Source organism: Aspergillus multicolor (assembly GCF_047715735.1).
Source record: "Aspergillus multicolor strain CBS 133.54 unplaced genomic scaffold BDW74scaffold_17, whole genome shotgun sequence".
Taxonomy (NCBI): domain Eukaryota; kingdom Fungi; phylum Ascomycota; class Eurotiomycetes; order Eurotiales; family Aspergillaceae; genus Aspergillus; species Aspergillus multicolor.
In genome coordinates, this window is record NW_027395968.1 from 375,518 (window position 1) to 393,098 (window position 17,581).

At 52.2% G+C, this 17,581-nt stretch overlaps 8 protein-coding genes across 8 annotated transcripts; 2 read left to right on the forward strand and 6 right to left on the reverse strand.

Annotated features, from left to right (window-relative positions):
• Positions 1–71: 71 nt before the first annotated feature.
• Positions 72–1,344, forward strand: BDW74DRAFT_155527 (PIG-F family protein). The gene is made up of 3 exons (XM_073724850.1): positions 72–603; positions 686–972; positions 1,070–1,344. Exons 1-3 carry the CDS (start codon positions 199–201, stop codon positions 1,239–1,241), a joined length of 864 nt encoding a protein of 287 aa, XP_073582590.1. The 5' UTR covers positions 72–198; the 3' UTR covers positions 1,242–1,344.
• Positions 1,345–1,383: 39 nt separating this feature from the next.
• BDW74DRAFT_34581 (uncharacterized protein) lies at positions 1,384–3,828 on the reverse strand. Its single transcript, XM_073732574.1, has 2 exons — positions 3,669–3,828; positions 1,384–3,617 (listed from the first exon to the last, which is right to left on the reverse strand). Exon 2 carries the CDS (start codon positions 3,394–3,396, stop codon positions 1,660–1,662), a length of 1,737 nt encoding a protein of 578 aa, XP_073582591.1. The 5' UTR covers positions 3,397–3,617; positions 3,669–3,828; the 3' UTR covers positions 1,384–1,659.
• A 1,555-nt stretch (positions 3,829–5,383) lies between these two features.
• On the reverse strand, positions 5,384–8,283 carry BDW74DRAFT_34550 (putative DNA helicase). The gene is made up of 5 exons (XM_073732573.1): positions 7,616–8,283; positions 7,499–7,531; positions 6,011–7,431; positions 5,898–5,958; positions 5,384–5,825 (listed from the first exon to the last, which is right to left on the reverse strand). The coding sequence occupies exons 1-5, from the start codon at positions 8,182–8,184 to the stop codon at positions 5,741–5,743; spliced, it is 2,169 nt and encodes a 722-aa protein (XP_073582592.1). The 5' UTR covers positions 8,185–8,283; the 3' UTR covers positions 5,384–5,740.
• Positions 8,284–8,827: 544 nt separating this feature from the next.
• BDW74DRAFT_34606 (uncharacterized protein) lies at positions 8,828–10,826 on the reverse strand. Its single transcript, XM_073732576.1, has 2 exons — positions 10,675–10,826; positions 8,828–10,587 (listed from the first exon to the last, which is right to left on the reverse strand). The coding sequence occupies exon 2, from the start codon at positions 10,579–10,581 to the stop codon at positions 8,923–8,925; it is 1,659 nt and encodes a 552-aa protein (XP_073582593.1). The 5' UTR covers positions 10,582–10,587; positions 10,675–10,826; the 3' UTR covers positions 8,828–8,922.
• On the reverse strand, positions 10,784–12,357 carry BDW74DRAFT_34601 (endonuclease III domain-containing protein). Its single transcript, XM_073732575.1, has one exon. It carries the CDS (start codon positions 12,309–12,311, stop codon positions 10,986–10,988), a length of 1,326 nt encoding a protein of 441 aa, XP_073582594.1. The 5' UTR covers positions 12,312–12,357; the 3' UTR covers positions 10,784–10,985.
• A 371-nt stretch (positions 12,358–12,728) lies between these two features.
• On the forward strand, positions 12,729–13,282 carry pex4 (putative ubiquitin conjugating enzyme (UbcJ); the record flags this gene model as incomplete). Its single annotated transcript, XM_073729473.1, has 2 exons — positions 12,729–12,885; positions 12,957–13,282. 2 exons carry the CDS (start codon positions 12,729–12,731, stop codon positions 13,280–13,282), a joined length of 483 nt encoding a protein of 160 aa, XP_073582595.1.
• Positions 13,283–13,639: 357 nt separating this feature from the next.
• On the reverse strand, positions 13,640–15,534 carry BDW74DRAFT_155535 (putative GPI anchored cell wall protein (Dan4)). Its single transcript, XM_073724851.1, has one exon. It carries the CDS (start codon positions 14,972–14,974, stop codon positions 14,060–14,062), a length of 915 nt encoding a protein of 304 aa, XP_073582596.1. The 5' UTR covers positions 14,975–15,534; the 3' UTR covers positions 13,640–14,059.
• A 776-nt stretch (positions 15,535–16,310) lies between these two features.
• Positions 16,311–17,428, reverse strand: BDW74DRAFT_34620 (YbhB/YbcL family Raf kinase inhibitor-like protein). The gene has a single exon (XM_073732578.1). It carries the CDS (start codon positions 17,240–17,242, stop codon positions 16,610–16,612), a length of 633 nt encoding a protein of 210 aa, XP_073582597.1. The 5' UTR covers positions 17,243–17,428; the 3' UTR covers positions 16,311–16,609.
• Positions 17,429–17,581: the final 153 nt, after the last annotated feature.

Consider the following 17,581-nt stretch of genomic DNA (forward strand, 5'->3'; position numbering starts at 1 on the left):
ACCTCACAGAACAAACCAATCAAACAGCAACAATTATTTGCAGCTCCCCGTCGCATCTCCGGCACCTCCATCCGCAAACTATCACCGCAGCAAAGAAAAGTTGACCGCACAACCTCATTGAATCGGCGCTCAGCGCCCACAATACCTCCTCCAACACTCTACGTCTCTATCTCCGAAATACAAGCTCAATCCACAACAATGGCCTCCTCAACCACCTCCCAAACTCCCGCTCCAAGCACGGCACCCCCGAAACCAAAACCCTCGCAACCCCCCGTCCAAATTCTCCCCACGCAGTTCGCCCGCGTCTACGCCCTCGCCCACCCAGCCCTCCTCCTCTCCCTCATCGTCTACCGCTTCAGCTCCGTCGTCGAGAACCCCGTTGCCGAGTTGCTCGGTGATATACCTTACCTCGTCGGCCTGCAGGCCGTCTATGTCATGGGTTGCCTGCCCCCCGCCGGCAGCGAAAAGGAGACCTCGTCCGATACAAGCGAAACCAAGACCGTCAAGAAGAGCGCGAGCATGAGCGCGCTCCGACGCCGCGGGAAAGCCGCTGGAGGCAGCTCGTGGTCGACGGGGTTGGTGCTCGTTGCGTGGAAACTCACCGTGCGTTATACCATCCCTACCTTCCCCTCTCCCTTCCCACCGTGTAAAAGTGCAGATAGCTAACAAGAGATCCATTATGCAGCCCGCCCTCCTCTCCCTAACCCTCACAACCCTCCTCTCAACCCCCGTCCTCGCAATCCTGCTCATCCTCTTCGGCGCCCCCTTCACGACGCACCACGCCCTGACCTTCCTCTGCGCTGCGCACATGGCGCTCCTCACATCGTTCCCGCTTATCTATACGCACGGTGTAGATGGGAATGTCTGGAGCGAGATCTGGGGCGCGGCACGCCCGCTCGATGCGGTTTGGGGAGGCGCGCTGGGGACCTGTATTGGGGCTTGGCTTGGGGCGGTGCCGATTCCGTTGGATTGGTAGGTTAACCTTTTGTTTCTGTTTCTTGTGTCTTTGTTTGCCTGGGGCCGCTGGGCCTGTTTTGGAGGGTTGAGCTGACTTGTTTGGTTTTGGCAGGGACCGCCCGTGGCAGGCGTATCCGATTACGATTCTGACTGGGGCGTATATCGGGTATGCAGCTGGGATGCTGCTGTGCAGGGTTCAGGGGCTGTATGGGAAGAAGGTCCAGTTTGCGCCTGGGCCTGAAGAGTTGGCAGCGGCTCGTGGGGAAGCTAAAAAGCTCGAGTAATTGAAGCGAGAGATTATATTGCATTTGCGGTGCATCGTTGAGGCGAGTGTGTTATCAATATCTTTCCCCCTAGATTCTGCTTGTATCATCACTCTTGTGCCTTTATCATGTTTTTATTTAGCTTATATTGATCTTTAATCAATGATATCATATTAAATTGAGAATCATTCTAGAATAGCGACCAGGCTATGCCAACGAAGTAAAAATGCTATATGTACAAGAACGCTGGGAACCAACAGAAGATGCGGATATTGACTTTGTAGATCACCAAACGAAACGCTCACAAGGATGTACAACAGAAGAGAGGAATGGGTATGTCAGGATATGTGGTATCGCAAATCATCATCCAAGGTGGAAAAGAGTCTAGATTGTGTCCAAGAGTGTGCGTCATGAAGAGAAATGATAAAGAATCGGGCGATTAAATCATATTAGCGATTTCAATGCGGCGAGTGGGTTGCCAGGGACGAAAGGGTTTTGGGTCAGCGGTGTCGCGGGAGTACATGGACTCCGAATCGCTCTTAATGTGAATTGGGGAGGGGAGGTTGACTGGTGCTCGGCGCGGTGAGCTGACGGGGGACGAGTCATCTGGACGTACGCGCATGTACTCTTCGGACTCGGCGCTGCGGATTGGGTACATTGTCCCCATGCCCATGGAGTCTTGCGCGATTCGCGTTAGTCTCTCAATGTCTTCCCGAAGGCCGGTGACTTGTTGTTCGAGGTTTCGACGTGCAGTCTGTTCGCGGCGGAGAAGCATGACCAGTGCGCTATATTGTTGCACGGAGATGGCACCTGAGTCACTACTGTTCAGAGACACCATTGACGGTGCTTGCAAGGCGCGGGCGCGATGAATGTCGCTTGCACTCGGGCGGATTGTACTAGTGCTAAGGGGACGCTCTGCCGACGGAAGGTTTTCTGCGTTGGGAGAATCGTCGCGACTTGATGGTGGAGACTGGCCGGACGTTTTGGGTTTCGCAGAAGACTTTTGACGTTTATGGTATGATTGTTGCGAGCCCTTCCGGTTTTGCGGCTCTGCTGGCGTCTCTGCACGTCCGCTCTGCATCCGAGCAATCGCAAACTCCAGGTCGATGAGTTTTACCTCCAATGTGGTCATCCGTTGATCCAGCGAGACGTTGTCGTCGTTCTGCATAGAGCTGATGAGTTCCCCGACATTGGTGGGTAACACTGGAGGCACGGGCTCGTCTTCAGGTTCTTCCTCTACTTCGTCCTCCACCTCAGAAGCCGACACCTGCGCGGATGGTTTGGAAGTAGAAGCAGTTCCTACGGTGGACCGAGTGGGTGGGCGAGATGAATCACTATCAGAGCCAACACCGCAGGTGGTTGACTCTAGGAAAGTTGACTCTACGCTTCGCCGTCTCTTCCACTGTATAGGAGACATACGATGATGTTCTTTTCCCAAGACACGAAGAGCGCCTGCGCTCCGAGAGCGTCGCTTTACGTTCTGCATCCGACGTCGCCGGACATCATCTGGGTCGCTATGCGCATGAGGACTCAGCTTTCTGCTGCTGGGTTTCCTCCCCGGGTGAACAACCGCTTCAAGTGCTTGTCGAGATTCATCGTCAGAGAATATGAGGCTAGGCAAAGTTGCTCGTCGCTGACGAGGTTCAGTGTCCAGCTGTTTTAACACGACATCCAGCGTCGTCAATGTTGCGGTGGGCTGTTGAACTTGGACACCTTGGTGTGAACTTATTGAGCTTGGAGATTTTGGAGACTTCTGTCGTTGGCCGGTCGGGAATGAATTGTTATTAAAACTGAAGTCCGATGTAGGATCATCCATTTCGTCTGTCCGACTCCGCCGATTTCGGGTGAAGATCTTCTTCATCACGGTCCTCAGGGTGCTTCCCGTCCGGCGGTGACCACCCAGCCCTCCTTGAATAGACGTGAAATTCTGTGGATACGGTAATCGTGGAAGTCCACCCTGCTGTCGGCGTGTTGACACCACCAGCTCTTTGGAGCTCATCGGAGGCAGTGCAGTGTCGAATGATTCGGCATCGTTTGTGAGAGCCGGAGCGGAATAGTCTGTTTGGCTGACAGGGCTCCGGACGGAGCTACTCCGCCCAATGGGTCTAGACATTTTTCTTTCGAGAGGCATGTATAGATAAATCAGTGCAATGGGTATGGTCTCAGTCGAGTACATGCGCGCACTCAGGTCAAGGGGTAACGAGTAAGATAAAGAATGTATCTCCGGAAGAAGCGAGAACCAACAGCGGTATCTTTTGGGTATTAACAAAGAAATGACTATTGCATCAAAGAGGTGTAAGCGAGCGTCGGCGAAGAGAGTTGGTGTATATGAAACTGTCGGCTGATTGAAGTGGTCACAGCGAAGAATATCTCGGATTGGTGGGCTAAAAGTAGGACCAAACAAGGGTCAGACAAACGAACGGAGCACTGTGAGAGGGGTATGCTTACCTTGGCAGAAGGAATTCCAGGCATAATCGGGCGTCAAGGGTAGATATAATAGAGATCCAGCTGATGAGTTGTCCGGGGTACTCGTAGGCCGAGTTTATGTAGTGGCGCACGTGGCTGCTGACGAGCAAGGTTTAACGAAAGACGGTAGAAGGAACGTGGAAGCAGCAGCTAAAAGACGATCATAGGCACAAAGAAAATCACAGAGCTGCAGGGCTTGCTCGTCCGACAGGCTGAAGCAAGGCAGACCGGGATCCAAGACGAGGGCGAATGCAGCCACGACCGGTTAAGATCGAAGCGGTAGCTCCGGCTCTCCGGGTGCAAAAAGAAAAGAGAGACGGGGCCGGTGGAGCTTATCAGACGGGGCGAGGCGCAGAAGAACTCATGTCAAGCAGAGAGTGGTGGATGCTGAGTCGTGGTGCATAGCCGGAGAGGCGGGCGTTTGAGATATGTGGAGGTGGGCCAATGGAGGGGAGAGCTCAGGCACAGCGCGGACGATGATGACGAGCGAATAATAGTAAGTAAGACAAAAGAATTGTTGCGAATGATCAAAGAGAATGGCAGAAAAAGATTCGACGACCAAAAAACGAGCGAACAGCGCGAGAATAGGAAAGGAGAGCGAAGATGGAGGGGAAATTGCGGACGATGGGGGGAGGAGGACGCGGAGTGTCTGTGCTTGTTTCAGATCGCGTGTTTGAGGATTCCCGTGCCTGAGCCAGTGCCAGTTAGTCAGTATGACGACCGAGTCATTACTCGACTGTGACTCTGGCCAGACCGCCAATCCTGCGCTTTATACACATGCATCAAGGCAAAGAAGGCAAATCATCTGATTCAGGGATTTACACAGGGGTAATTTGTGGTCTTCTTACAGTGATTTGTGCATGCATGTCAGACTAACCTCAGGAGTAGCTAGCAGTGTTTCCGTGGTTCAGTGCTTGTATCTCCTGTTGAACTTTAATGCCTCATAGGGCACAGTATTTAGACGCTATGGAATGTCCTTTTCGTTCATCTGGACAACAAGGAACTGGATACCGAATAAAGAAGGCAGCTTCGCAATGGACGCTCAGCCCAAGACCTCAGGTGCGTAGGCAGCCGCGCAGCATAGCTGAGCTGCTGAGCCCACCAGCGAAGAGAGTGCACGTGCTTGCTCCACCAGCTTGCTGTCACGGTGTTCTGGAACAACTCCAGTGCAGTAGTGTCGATGACGGCATATCTCGTACTCCACAGTCTGTTTCGTCGATGGGTTCGATGACTATCCATGTTCTGAGTTCCAACGACAACCAGGACTCCGTACCCGCGACGAAGTCAAACAGTCCACAGTTGCTGCCTGATAGTAAGACTTGTCTTGCTCCAAATCGCTGACCTTGACATCATTAGTCCATTCCGGAAGGCGCTCTCGTCAGCAAGCACGCATCAAGACACGGATTGGGCTGCGTTTCAGGAATCAGCGAGATTTTCTCTTCCTTCGCCGCCACCATCGCCCGCCGCATGATGGTGTGTAGCGGTCGGACAAAGCCAGTCAGACGGGGCACTCGAAGCCACAGTCGGTTCCTACCGTATTCCGTACATTGTTTTCGTGGTCCGTGAGCCCGGAATTTGGAGACCTGAAACACCTAGAGGATCTGCCCTACCGATCTTACCCCAGCAGCCCGGCGGTTGTCCGTGACTGCGACCCTGAAGTATACAGTACAATATACATATTCAGGGTGTTGTCCGTGGGTGTCTCCGTAAGTGTCACTTCGAAACAGCCCCAAAATCGGGCCGTAGCTGATCCCAGCTTCCAGTATGGTTATGACAGGCAAGTTCGCACAAAGCACGGGCAGAGGCCAGCTTCCCGGTTGCCAAATCGTTTCAAAGAACACCCCGAACATACCCTGTTTATTTGAGGACCATGACTCAAGGGTCGTAACTCTATCTGGATAAAGGACATCGGCGGCGATCATCCAGGATCTCAAATCTTCAAACAAAGAGGTCGATAGCCGTACTACCTTGCTCTATCCGGCCACCGGGTCCTCATGCATGCAAGTGGAGAGTCGGGCAGGGACCGAAAGTTAGAGTCAGGGTCTGGGCGGACTTCAAAGCAGTTCTCCCGCGTCGGGATAGCGCAAATCCGAATGCTCTTCTAGATACGCCATCCATCGTTTGAGAAATCCACTTCCTCTGTTACAGAAAGTCAGTGTACTCTATTTTAAGCAAGACGCCAGCTAGGGATCGCAGCAAAGGGCAACTCACTTGCTTATGGTCTCCGAGTCTCCGCAGACACAGAGATGTCGTTTTGGCCGAGTCATAGCCACTGAATCGCGTCAGAGCTGCTCAGAATAGTAAGTCATGCACAGGGAACATACCGTTCAATCGCCGCTTCTCCCCCAGGAAGCCAACTTCGTTTTCGCTGTTACTGCGCACGAGACTGACCACAACGGCCTCCTTCTCGCGGCCTTGGAACCCGTCGACGCTGCCCAATTCCAAATCAGGGTATTTTTCCCGTAACAACTGGGACAAGGCAGCCAGCTGACCATTGTATGGAGTGATGACAGCAATGTCTTCAGGCCGCACACCAGCTTGCACCAGGTTATCCACATGCTTTGCTACCACCAGGGCTTCCATTTCATTACTCTTACTCTCACTGAGGAGACCTTCCTTTTTCGCGACGTCCTCGTCTTCAACCTTCTCTGGAAAGTCTCCACCTTGCGTATCCCAAAATACCACTGGCTCCTTCGTATCGTCAGTTTCCTCGACCTCGTAAGGTAGGCCCGTCAATAGCCGGGACTTGACATTGGCGGCGGCGACGAGCTTGGACTCGTACAACTCGTCTGACGGGAACCGCATAACATTCTCATGCATGCGGTACTGTGTAGTCAGCATGCGTTTGGTCCCTGGCCCATGCAACGATAACAACCGATCAAATAGAGTCTTCTCAAGGGAGAAGCGACCGACCGCGTCCTTATCGCCGTTTTGGTCCGCCTCCTTTGTCTTCTGTGGCGCGGACTTGACGGTAGGCGGAAGCTGCAGATGGTCACCAGCAAGAACGACCTTCGGTGCAGAGAGTAATGATATCCAGCATTGAGCTTCCAGCGCCTGGCTAGCTTCATCGATGATGACTACGTCAAATTTCTGATTCTTCAGCTGGTGGCCTCCCGCGCCATGTAGAGTGGCAAGTACAACGCTGCTCTCGCGGACTAGGTTCTCCACGCACTTTGACTCTCGTTCTCGGAATTCCTTCCGTAGCTCCTTGATGTCTTGATAGATTGCACGTTTTTCCCTACCGAATCTCGTCTTCCGGATACTAGCGTGCTTTTCATCAATCTCCTTCCGCACATCCCTCACGATAGAAGCGGCATCGGAAGTTTGAGTCAATACCTCCAGCGAGTGGTCAAGGACCGAGGGCAGCAAGCGGGCCGGGTGGCCAATTCGCACAACAGGAATCTTTTTCGGAGCCAGCCTTTCAACAATATTGTCCACCGAGATGTTTGACGGTCCGCACACAAGCACTCTGAGATTCCTCTTGACCATTTGGGTAATCAGCTCAATCAGGGTGTGCGTCTTTCCTGTTCCTGGAGGTCCGTGTATGAGGGCAATGTCTCGAGAAGCTAGTGCGAACTTGATTGCCTCTTTCTGAGAGTCGTTCAACGTCGGGTCGATAAACTCAATTGGCCCGGAGGCCTCGTAGTCTGGCTGGAGAGGGGTTGTATGCCCAAAGGCAACTCGCAGAAAATGCGTATAGTCGGACTCGGTCATCTTTCCCATCTTCTCCATAGTTTGTCTCATCCTGTAAGAGATCCAGGTTAGCTCCAGCTCCCAAAGCATCGGAATATAGAGGCCTCCCGAGACCGCACCTTCTAAAAGTCACATCATTTGCCAGCTTGATACTGCGATCCTCCAGTTAGTTTTGATATGGATGTCCGAGCGGAGCTCCAGGAGAAACTCCGAGGCCGCAAGGGACATAAACGTACAACCAAAGCTTCTTCCCATACAACTCCTCAATAACCTCCTCATCCTCCTCCTTCGAACGCCCTCCACCCCCGCGCTGCCCAAAAGCAACCCAGATGCTACTCTCACCAACCCTAGTAACAACACCCTCCGGACCCTTCGCCGAGTCCCCATCCTTTTTCTTATCCTTCCCAGACGCAACAACCTTCTTCCCCGCACCACCAACCTCGTTCACCCTCACAATATCCCCAACTCGGATCCCATGCGTACCAAGCTTGAGCTTCCCATTCGCAGCAATATTTGACTTCGCATCAGCGTCATCCTTCCCCTTGCCTTTCCCACCGCCCGCCGATATAGCCGCATCAGCCGTAAACTCGCCGACGAGACGGCCGCCCATGCCGGTGCGACATTGCGAGAGAATAATCCCCGTTAGCGCATGTCCGGTCGCTTGAAGGGTACGACGGGTTGATGGCGACGCGGAGGCGGTGTCGGCAAGTTTGGAGGAGGAGACTTCGGCTTCGTGCTCTTTTAGGAGGAGCTGTTGCTGGGCTTCGGCGAAGAAGGGAACGGAGATTGGTGTTGGGGGGGCCATTAAGGCTGATTTGGGAGACGGGGGCGGGATTTGATCCGTAGACACAGTCTCTTCTGGTTCTGAGTTCTGATAATTAGTGGGTGAGCGTCAGGCTTGCCGGTGTGTGGCTCAATTAGAAACTTGGGAAGATTATCGTAGTTCGTGCGGGGAGAGAAAACAGTCGATGGTGACCTCATTTTGTGCGCGCATAGTGCTTAGTCATGTTTACATATCTTGAAGTTATGCACAATGATTCTTGGGTCATCAGCTGTTGAAAAGCTCTTTCCAAGGGCCGGTTGCACACATTGCGGTTATTGTTTTCTTACAATTGGGTGCTATTGGCGTTGTTTTACTCTGCGGTAGGTACGAACGGAGGTAATCGCTGTACCTTCATTCAGTTCGCAGGAAATATATAGTTCCCGACGACCACCACCACCACTGCTTCAGAAAATGGGTGAACGTAAACGTTGGCATTTTCATTGTACTAAAACGAAGATAAGATCCAGGAGAATTTTTCTTGAGTTTTGAGAAAAGAAAGCACGAAGCTAGTATTGGGTATAAAGCATGCATGTTAAGACATGAGATGCGACATAGTCATAAAAACTGACGGTAAATGATGATTGATACAGGCGACAAATCAGGGGGGTCTTGCAAAGGAAATTCAAGAGTAAGCAATGGAACAAACGCTGATGCATAGAAGGGGAAAACTGGGAGCTTAATGGAACTCGCAAGCAAAGAGCACAAGAACAATGCTCTAAATTACGGATGGTTCTCCTGAGTGATCCTGGAAGACACGGGGAATGGGCGATATCGCCCAGCGCTTGTTCTGCCGACGACAGCCCGTTCTAGCTCCTTTTCAAACGAAGGGTCGTCAGCTAGATACACACGAAAGTCGTGCAGACCCTTCAACTCTGCAAAATCCTTCAGCATGCGGCGCATATAATTGTTTCGCCCAGCAGTGATGCCCTTGCTTCCGAGGTCGACAATGCTCAGTGACAGACGCGAAAGGTCAAAATGTTCGCGGATGAAGCGACGTAAAACAGACCAAGAGAGCAGCGAAGTCTCTTCATACCTATTGGACTTGTGCGGAAATCTATAGACTAGGGGAAACTTGAAGGACAGATGGCGAATGTTCATGAAAGAGGGAGTAGGTATTGAGCTGAAGAAGCGCATGACAGACTCGGGGTCGTCTTCCACAACTGTAAACCGATTCTTTGAGAAGAAAAGACGGCGACAGTCTTCATAGAACTCGCGACTAACGAGGAAATAAGGTAGCGGCGAGGAGAAGCAGGTGCAGCTCGTAGAAAAAGCGGTTTGGCGAGCTTCGCAGAAGCACCTGGCACCGAGAGGGGAGCAAGTGCCACAGCAAACAAGAGGCGAGTTTGGCGTAGGCCGAAGTTTTTGATCCATAAATCCCACCACCGCGTGATCGCGTTCGGCGGAGGGCAAATAAGGATCAATACGCTCGACCATAAGGTGTTCGAGAACCATGAGCTGTACTTCTTTTGGCAGTTTTGTAAAGGGGAAAGGAGGCCCCTCCTTGAGATTGCCAGTCAGTCTCCAGGTGACTCGCTTCAAAACACGCTGGATATCATCATCTTGGTGATCAGCAAAATGGAAAGCACAGTGTAACAGGACTGGGAAAGGGTCCATTATGCACATTAGCCGGCTGGCCACCTCGAGTTCTTTGACCTTGCACTTCAAGCTGAAAACCCTGAGAGCGGGCATCTTCTCCGTCGCCTTATCACAGAACTCAGTCCAGATTTTTAGCATTGTGCGGTGATATGAGCCGGTTAGTTTGAGATTCCGGGTAGCTGGAAAACCGAAGTTCAGATGCAGATGTCTGATATGCTTCAGACCCCATTTGGTGGCAGCTTTGAACAGGTTGAAATCTGACCGATTGAGGAGGGTGGTGCTAAAGCGGTTCCGTGCGAAGAAGAGTGTTCCGATCTCCTCGCGAGCCGCTCGCGAAGCTCGGAATATCCCGATAGGCAGTGGAGGGTGGCCGCATGTGTCGTGATAGGGAGACACCCATTTGTCCGTGTAACTCGATCGAGTCAGACGTACGCCGTTGCTGTTGGTGCATGAGCGAAGGCTATTGGGATAGTTGAAACGATATTTTTCCATGCCAAACTCGACGGGGCACGGCCGCAACAGCGCAGCATACTCTAGTATCTTGATCTTGACGTTCTCCGGCAGGTCAAAGAATGTGATGCCGCTCGGTGAAACTTGCAAGGGATCTCCAAGTTCGATGGACGCTTCTCGTAGGTCTCCAAGTTCGATGAAGGCCTCTCTTGGGTCCCCGAGCTCTATGGATGGTTCTCTTTGTACAGGGTCCGTATCCAGCGGAGGATCTTCATTATCTATGGCCATCAGATGAAGAACATTGTGTTCATCCTCGAGCCACTCGAAGTCCATGAGGTCCTAGAGTAGATAAAGCGATCGAACCAGTTAGTTTCGATGCCACTTGATGCAGAATACGTTGCGAGGGATGCGAGCTGAAAAACTTACGCGTGTTGAGAGTGGAATTGACTTCCGAAGACGACGGCAAGGATGCGCCGGCGGAGGAGAAACGCAGATAAAGGGTAGCTGCAGGATTGAGCCAGAGAGATCGCTTGCTAGCACCACGAGAAATGTATAGAAGACTAAACTGGCCAAGGCAGGTCTGTTGTGTAGAAAGACTGGCTGAAGACAAGTGCGGAATGGATTTTTGAAGTGAGGAAGGACGTAGTTAATACTTGATGATGTGGTTGAGGAAATCAAAACAATCCCATGGACCTCTCCAAAATGTGCTCATCCACATAGCTGGAACCTGCAGAAACCTACTCCGCCTCGATCTTGATTTTCGGCTCTCCAGTCACTGAGAAGGTTTCCGGGTGAATCTCTTCCTTCTTGGGCAGGCCTCGACTGCTGTTTCTGGGGACCATGCCTTTGATTTCACTCTTGCAAAGTTTCGTCCCTGCGAGGTCACAATCACCACACCTCCGGCCCACTGGTAAGCAGACAGTCTGACCCAATCCTACTAGCAGTTTATTGATCTCGTGCCATCTGTCTTTTGGCAGCCACGATTCCAGCGCCATCCGAGTCTCTTCCGGTGTTTTGGTCTTATGCCAACCCCAAAGATTAGTTATACGATGAACATGCACATCAACACCGATTCCCTCATGCTTTCCCCAGGCAGCGCTCATACACAAAAATGCCATTTTCGGACCGACACCGGGTAGCTTCATCAACTCGGTGGGGGTAGATGGGATGTCGGAGTTGTACTGGTCACGGATAATCTCGGCCGTTTTCTTGATATACTTGGTCTTGTTATTGTGGAAGCCGACGGCGCCAATAAGGAAGTTGAGTCTTTCTGGAGAGACAGCGAGTATGTTCTCCAGGTTCAATGTGCTATCGTGAAGAGGCTGGGCTGGTGGTACACCATTTGCCACCTCCTGCTTGATAGCTGGCTGATCAAGATCTACTTCTTGCTTAACAGCCAATTGGCTGAGTTCCGCTTCGACCTTGATAGCGGGAGCGCCGCTCTCACCCAACTCGGTATGCAAACGCTGCATGGCAACGGCAGTGACCGTGTCTTTGGTCTGGGAGGACAACATCAGCGCAATCAGAGTCTGGAAGCGTTTATCCCGTGGAGAAGAAGCCCGCCAGTAGAGCTCTGCACAGCCCATCGTATCCACCGGCGCCGTCGGGTTGGCTTCGCGCATCTTCTTGACAATCGAGTAGATGGTGTCCCAGTTTGAGGGAGCCTCCACGGTGATAGACCCATCTTCACTTTTGATCTTTCTTGCGGGAACACGACGAACTTTAGGAGGTTTACCCTCTTTCTTGATGAGCTTTTCGACCTTCTTTTCGGATGTTCTCACTGAGATACTTGCATTTGCCTCGGCAGCAGTACTTGCTTTCGTCTTGCGTCGTTTTGCCGACGGTTCTTCCAGAATATCTTCGATGTCGACGGTGTCGATTGAGGAAAGGGAAGAGCTGTCATCCTCTTTCTTGACAAGCTCACTGACTCCATTCAAACTTCCATTATACGCAAAACCTTGAAGCAAGGCGGAATGAGACGTGCTGCGCGTTTGACGGCGCGCAGGGGGCGACAATGCCTGCAGAACTTTTGCCGTCTCCTTGGCCGTGCCTGATGTGCGCATCGCTAGAAATTTCAATTGAGTTTATGATAGACGAAGCAAATGTACCGTAGCCAGATGAATTGAAGTAGAAGAATGGATATTAGAGATCGACGAAAATTTCCAGGGGCGAATAGAGAATCAGGCCTTACACATGGCTCGGGCCCGACCGTGGGAGCTTTCTGGAGACTGGAGAGACGGGACCTGGCCGACCCACTCTTCTTAAGCCTCGGCCAGGCGTTCAGCCATCTGCCGCACCGCATCGCCCGCCGCCGCGCATCTTCATCTCGACCGCAACTCAAGTTACTCAACTCCCAGCCTCTTAACTCACCTCAACCTCACCTCTCAACGGCATCAACATCGACTTCGATCCTCCAACGCTTCCCGCCCTTCCCATCCGCGCCGACCACGAATCCGAACGCGAACTAGAGAACTGCCACAATGCCCCCCTCATCAACAACGCAGCGCCTCCTCCGCGAACTAAAAGAATACACCACCTCCCCGAACGAAAACCTCCTACACCTCGGCCCAACAAGCGACGACGACCTCTTTCACTGGGAAGCCGTGCTAAAGGGCGTAAAGGGCACGCCGTACGAAGGTCCGTCTCCTCTCCTCCCCAAACACCCCTCCATCCAATTCAATCTCACTAACATTCTCACCTGGACATAGACGGCCTCTGGTCCCTCTCCATCGCAATCCCACCAACCTACCCCCTGACCCCACCAACAATCCACTTCGTAACGAGAATCAGCCACCCGAATATCTCGTTCACAACGGGCGAGATCTGCCTGACGCTCTTGACGACGGAACACTGGAGCCCCGTGTACACGTTATCAAGCACGCTTACGGCAATTCACCAGCTCCTTACGGATCCGCAGCCCGACTCGCCGCTTAATGTGGATGTTGCGGCGTTGTTGAGGGATGGGGATACGCCGGCTTGGGAGAGTGTCGTGCGGTATTATACGAGGGAGGAGAGGTGGAGGGGGAGGGTTTAGATTTGTGATGGTGCTGGGGGATTGGGGAGTTGGTTGATTGGATTGGAATAGAAGGGCGAATGGGGATGGAGATAGGGAGGGGAGACTTTGTTTGAGCTTCAAGCTTCAAGCTTCGAGCTTCGAGCTAGGAGATGAGCGGCCCGATGGGCAAGGAGTCTGGTATGCACAGCTGTATACAGTCTTGGCTGGTGCTTGGCGGTTGGTACATATTATGCCGTGACGACACTTGTTGTTTCCCCATCTGCGGGCTTTTTGTTGATGTTAGTCGCCATATATCTCTTTGCGTCTCATACATACCCGAACACGAAGATCACACTATTTAGCTTACGCATATACTGCTCTACACAGGAAATAATATGGCTGATAATACCATGGATTAACTATTCAATAAAATGATCCACTCCACATATCCCGTCTAAATATGCGCACGCTAGAAGGAAGTCGCATGGATACAAGGACAGACATGTCCAGGTTCTCAAATCGCAAACAGCGATTGGTAAAAGTAGCACAAACGCCAAGCTCCAGCCCGGACCGAGGGCAGAGGAGGGTAAAAAGCATGGTCACCGCGGATTCTATGTATGCAAGGAAGGTATCGGGTGAGCGTAACGGCGTAACTGTAATAAAACATAACGGATGCGATGAGGATAAAACGCCGGTAATGCAAGGTTTGGCTAATATTTGGAAAGAGCGAATTTGGTTGGGTATAATCGTAGCGAGCGTCAATGGTGTAGATCCGGGTGACCGAGATTAAGATAAATTATGTATGACATTTGATGTTTAGAGCACGGCAACCGCGATAGCGGCACCACCCATCATGGCGAACAGTTCATTGATGTAAGCGGAGGAAGCACCGTTCGTCTGCAGTCCTGGTTCGGGGCCCGTTGTAGTGGCTTCGTCCGTAGCCGACTGAGTAGGGTGGACGACGGCCGTTTCGGTGACCGTGACCAGTACGCCATCAGCGTTGGTTGAGGTTCTCGTAATTGTGGTGGAGGTCTCGGTGGCAGAGGTGGTTGAGGAGATTGTAGTGGGTTCGTCTGAAGAGGTAGTAGAGCTCTCCTCCGTCGAAGTAGACGTTCCGGCCGTGGTGGAAGAAGGCTCTTCCGTAGAAGAAGTGCTCGTCTCGGATTCGGTTGTAGAGGTGGGCTCGTCTGATGTGGTAGTAGTCTCAGAGGTCTCGGTGGACGAAGGAGTGTCGGAGGTTGAGGTATCGGAAGAGGTAGTATCAGGCTCTGTGGTCGTCGTGGGCTCCTCGCTCGTCGAAGACGACGTAGAGGTGGCGGTCGTCTCTGTAGAGGTGGGCTCAGTCGTCGATGTAGGCTCGGTGTCGGTGGAGGTCTCAGAGGTAGAGGTATCGGAGGTAGACGTAGGATCGGTGGTCTTGGTGGTCTCAGTAGTCTCCGTTGTAGTTGGTGCATCGGTCACCGTCTCACTGGCGCCAGGCGAAGTGTCCTGTCTCTTGACGAAGCTCAAGCCATGCGCTATAGCGAAATCCCGATCATTGAGGTCTGGGCGGGCAGTTCGGAGTTTCTCAGCGAGGCTGTGAATAATTTTCTCATCGACATGCTCAACGACTTCACGGACTTCAATTCGGGAGATGGTGGCTCTGGGTCTTTCCGGAGCTGGAGCTGCGAGCGCAGATGACGCAAGCAGGGAAACGCAAAGGAGCTGGACGATCCGGCTCATGACTGCCATGGTGTTCGGTGTGCTGGTTAGGAGGATGGCGATTACTGCGATTGAATGGTGATGGGTAGATGGAGGAGATTTCAAAGGGTATGCGAGAGTAGAAGTAGAAAAGTTTGCAGGAACCAGGAACGACGAAACGTCAAGCTCAAAAAAACAAGAAAGCAGTTTGCCTGACGTTTGACCTTAAACTTGATCGGCTTCACAAACAGCTCCACTTGGTGTCAATATCGGTAGCTGCGATGGGCCAATGGCAGCTCGTTGCTTGAGTAGGAGCAGATGGATCTGAAGCGTGAGGGACCACAGAAGTCAAAGTCAAACAGTGCTTTGAGAAACCAACAGCGACGGGCAAGCTATTTAATTATAGCGCGTCCAACACATCAACAGGCATTCGCATCCCAGATATCATGTCAGACAAAAAAGCCGAAACCACTTGCTGAAGCGACGCAGACGGGGCACGATGGTTGGTGGCCCGGCGCTCCAGCTGGCGAACTTTGGGAAACGGTGGAGCGGGCAGTGCTGGACTGCCGTGACCAAGCTTCGGGTCAGCAAACTGGTGAGCTGGAGATAGGAAACAAATGATCTGATTTGTAGTCAGGATGGCATGTTCTCCTCCAAATCGCAGACGGGCGAGCGGGGTGATTTGTTTACCCCCCAATCTACTGTTCATAGGTATCTTAAATCATTCTGGAAGCATACCAATCGATTTCCATGCCACTCCTGAGGCTCGGTGGCAAACTTGCAAAGATTGAATACGAGCCAAACGCCCACACTACTTTCCTCATTGAGCTGAGCTCCGATATCAACCAAGCTATCACCCCCGCTCTACCCCGTACAAAAATAGTTGACTTTGTTGATCCAGGGATATGACGCAGCAACGCAGTCAATTCCATGGATGCCTCTCACAATTCGTGGTTCTGTCGCCAGGCACTTTTGAGACTGCTCTGGTGGGCTATTTTCAGCATAAACCCCTCACTCAAGCTCAATTCCATCCAAGGCTACTCTTGGACAAAGTCTTCCCTTCTCAGCTGACTCCAAAGTATCACTAATCCTGCCCACGCTGTTGTTCAATCCTCCTTAAGCTTCGGGAACCGGGAGCGCAAGGAGGCCGGCAACGCCTAACCGTACTGGTGGAGCCAGATTCTATTCTTGGCATCCTCACACAGCTCTGATTGGCTGCGTCTCAAGGTCAAAGTGCACTAGTCTAGACCTGACCTAGCTCAAACGCCTCACCACCAGGCTCCGGCGAGTTGGACTGCTGAACAGCTTCAAGAACCAAGCCATCATCATCTCGATTGATCATCGATGGGGTGCCCAAAGTTAGAATATGCGTCATATGTCCCCTCACGCACATCACGTCAAGTGCAAAGGTTCTATGAATAGCTGACTCGGTGAGACAAGCTCTTCCTTAGTCTCTGCTCCCGTACACTTTGTTGCTAACCCAGACTTGTGCCGATGTTTACACAAGCCTGTGGCGTACCACCGTTGCCAACTTTACAGGAAACCATAATGTTTCGAACCGGTATATTGAGCTGATGATAGGGTTAGGAACTCAGATATCGGTCTGCCGATAAAGATAGCGGCTTGAGGAACAATACGAAGGAAGCCTCAATCAATGCTCGGCTACAGATAGGTTCCAAACATCGGTTATTCCGCCTCAAGTGGAGTCTCAGGGTACTCGAACACCCCGACCCATTCACCCCAACCCGCTATTTTTCCAAGAATCTCCTTTTGGAGTTCGTCATAGGTTGCCAGGGGGCTCATCCTATCCGTATCAATCGAGTCGTTCAATGCGATGAGCTCAAAGAAGTAGCGATGGGGACCATGGCCGAAGGACGGAGACGGCGGAATATAAACCGTGTCATTTCTGTTCTTTCCGTACTTGAAGCCACCGCGAAGCATGTACGGTTCCCAGCTGGCGGGGTTTATGCGGAAATCGGGGCTTTGCACTCCAGTCTTATCGCGGGAAATCCGGTAGTATAGTCCGTGAACGATAGGGTCTGGAGTAGGCGCATCCGGGTCCTCGCTGATGAGAACATATTCCACGGTATCGTCCGTTGGGGGAGGCCACGCCAGAGCCGGGACAAAGCCAGATCCATCTGACGTGTGGTCCTTGTCAATGTAGGTACCCGACCGACCAAGCTCAGGACATTCGACCGGGATCGTGGGAAACGGGTGTTCGGCGAACGCAGGTGCGCTAGTGAAGAGTTTTGAATGACGCCACGCACTGGCGCCAGCAACGAGCAGAAGGCAACCTGCTGCACGGTGGAAGGAACGCATCTTCAATCGTCAGTTGGGTGCTCTCTGTCAATACGCAAAGTCTGCCTCGCTCACCGTGTAGGATGGAGATACCCTTTTCAATAATTGGATAGAGCTCTAGCCGAGACAATGATAGAGCTTTGAGGATGGATGAGGAGTGCAGAGGTCGCAAAGTCTGGACTCCGGCGTAATGTCGCTGGAGTTTCTAGACAAGGCTCGGATCGGAAGGGGCGAAGTGTTATCCAGCATCTGGTTGAGATGAATCCTGGAAGGAGCCGGGGATAGCACCGGAGATTGCGCTGCTGCCATGTTCTCGGCAAGCAGACCTTGCTAGCTCCTAAAACGCCCATATCAAGCTAT

Coding starts and splice junctions, on each gene's coding strand:
- BDW74DRAFT_155527 (XM_073724850.1), top strand. CDS start 199: ATGGCCTCCTCAACCACCTCCCAAACTCCCGCTCCAAGCACGGCACCC. Junction 604..685: donor TCGTTGCGTGGAAACTCACC/GTGCGTTATACC, acceptor TCCATTATGCAG/CCCGCCCTCCTCTCCCTAAC. Junction 973..1,069: donor GTGCCGATTCCGTTGGATTG/GTAGGTTAACCT, acceptor TGGTTTTGGCAG/GGACCGCCCGTGGCAGGCGT.
- BDW74DRAFT_155535 (XM_073724851.1), bottom strand. CDS start 14,974: ATGGCAGTCATGAGCCGGATCGTCCAGCTCCTTTGCGTTTCCCTGCTT.
- BDW74DRAFT_34550 (XM_073732573.1), bottom strand. CDS start 8,184: ATGGCCCCCCCAACACCAATCTCCGTTCCCTTCTTCGCCGAAGCCCAG. Junction 7,532..7,615: donor TATGGGAAGAAGCTTTGGTT/GTACGTTTATGT, acceptor GGAGGATCGCAG/TATCAAGCTGGCAAATGATG. Junction 5,826..5,897: donor GACTCGGAGACCATAAGCAA/GTGAGTTGCCCT, acceptor TTTCTGTAACAG/AGGAAGTGGATTTCTCAAAC.
- BDW74DRAFT_34606 (XM_073732576.1), bottom strand. CDS start 10,581: ATGGACTTCGAGTGGCTCGAGGATGAACACAATGTTCTTCATCTGATG.
- BDW74DRAFT_34601 (XM_073732575.1), bottom strand. CDS start 12,311: ATGCGCACATCAGGCACGGCCAAGGAGACGGCAAAAGTTCTGCAGGCA.
- BDW74DRAFT_34620 (XM_073732578.1), bottom strand. CDS start 17,242: ATGCGTTCCTTCCACCGTGCAGCAGGTTGCCTTCTGCTCGTTGCTGGC.
- BDW74DRAFT_34581 (XM_073732574.1), bottom strand. CDS start 3,396: ATGTACTCGACTGAGACCATACCCATTGCACTGATTTATCTATACATG.